Source organism: Rutidosis leptorrhynchoides, chromosome 9 (assembly GCF_046630445.1).
Source record: "Rutidosis leptorrhynchoides isolate AG116_Rl617_1_P2 chromosome 9, CSIRO_AGI_Rlap_v1, whole genome shotgun sequence".
Lineage (NCBI taxonomy): Eukaryota > Viridiplantae > Streptophyta > Magnoliopsida > Asterales > Asteraceae > Rutidosis > Rutidosis leptorrhynchoides.
In genome coordinates, this window is record NC_092341.1 from 121,545,159 (window position 1) to 121,546,784 (window position 1,626).

General features: G+C 37.6%; 1 protein-coding gene across 1 annotated transcript; it reads right to left on the bottom strand.

The window, feature by feature from the left end:
• LOC139868357 (uncharacterized) lies at positions 1-968 on the bottom strand. Its single transcript, XM_071856690.1, has 2 exons — positions 439-968; positions 1-277 (listed from the first exon to the last, which is right to left on the bottom strand). Exons 1-2 carry the CDS (start codon positions 966-968, stop codon positions 1-3), a joined length of 807 nt encoding a protein of 268 aa, XP_071712791.1.
• Between the last annotated feature and the right edge of the window lie 658 nt (positions 969-1,626).

The window sequence follows — 1,626 nt, forward strand, 5'->3', positions numbered from 1 at the left end:
TCAAATGCTATTTTTACTAGCCATTCTCTTAATTATCGTGTGGAAATAATTTGAATTCTCGTCTCCCTCAATAGCCCATTTGATTCTCGCCTTTTGTCTTAACATATTTCGGTTATCGCGATCCTTTTCTAACCATTTACCACGTGTATCAATCCATTTTCGTCTTTCATCAACGCTTAAGTTCCTATTTTCAGCTTCTAATTCCCAGTATAAACTTTCACTTTCCAACTGCTTGATTTCCTCATCTATTTTCCCAAAAGTTGATTTACTCCACTCCCTTAAGCAATCTTTTACCTATTTAAGTTTGAGTCTGAATAAAGTGTCTGCTCTATGGTCCGCAATAGGCTTATTCCAAGCGCCTGTTATGATTTCATCAGCCCCTGTATGTTCAATCCAAGAGTCGAAATTCTTATGGGTTTGGGGCCAAAATCATCACACCCATTTTTAAGAGGTAATGGGGAGTGATCGGATAGCTTCCTGTCAAGTGAAGTAATAGCCAAATCGTCCCATAACATAGAAAAATTATTCGATACAAGGAATCGGTCCAACTTACTGAATTGTAGTCCGTCATCACTTATCCTTGTGAATCTCTTATCGACAAGAGGAAATTCAATCAACACGTTGTTGATGACGAATTCGTTGAAAAGTACAGCTCTTCTAGCGTAAAAAGTTGAGTTCAACCTTTCATCGTCATGTCTGACTTCGTTAAAGTCACCCCCAACTACCCATGAAATGTTATTTAACCTCAGGAAAGCATCGAGTTCTGTCCAAAATCTTCTCTTTTTCTCATCCATGTGTGGCCCGTAAACGTTCACTATTACCACATCGGTCTCATAGCCAACAAACTTTCCCTTAATCGCTATATAAAATTCGCCTTCAAATGCTTGACTGACTATGAATGAGCTACAATCCCATATTGTTAGCAAGCCTCCCGATCTACCTACTGTGTTTTTCACTGAATAACCCATATTTGATGCCCTCCATAATCTCTCTACCTACCTATCAGTAATCTTTTTACACTTGGTCTCCTGAATAATAGCTACTGTAGGAATTGACTTCACAATCAATTGTTTAAACCATGCTTCTTTCCCGTCTTTTTTGAAGCCTCGAATGTTAACAGATAATATCTTCATTTAAAAAACTAACAATTTCACACACGATAAAACACGCACGATAAAGCACAGGAATTTAGGTACCTTGATTGATGTCAAACCCTAGCAACTTTGCATAATCACAAAGATTAATGGTATCCTCTGATTAATCATCAGAGGTGTTGTTCGTGGAGTCAATTTTTCTTGATTTAGACATTAGAAGATCGTTCAGTGAAGGGTTTTGAGGACGTTTCTGTTGGTTGAATGTTGGTTAATAAACTAAATGACAAAGATGGTATGATGATTAACCAAAGAATATGTTTTGATGATGACACGTACATATGCATAAGTGATGACCGATATCTTAACATAAAACACGCAAGGTCACTAATCCATACTTTATCTTGCAAATGACCAAGTCAAACATAGCTTAAAAAAGTAGAATTAAAAGTTCCGCAACATACACGGTCAAAGGCACGGTCGACCGCATAGCCAGCCGCAGAACACCAAACTGAATTGCAATGCATTTTTGTGA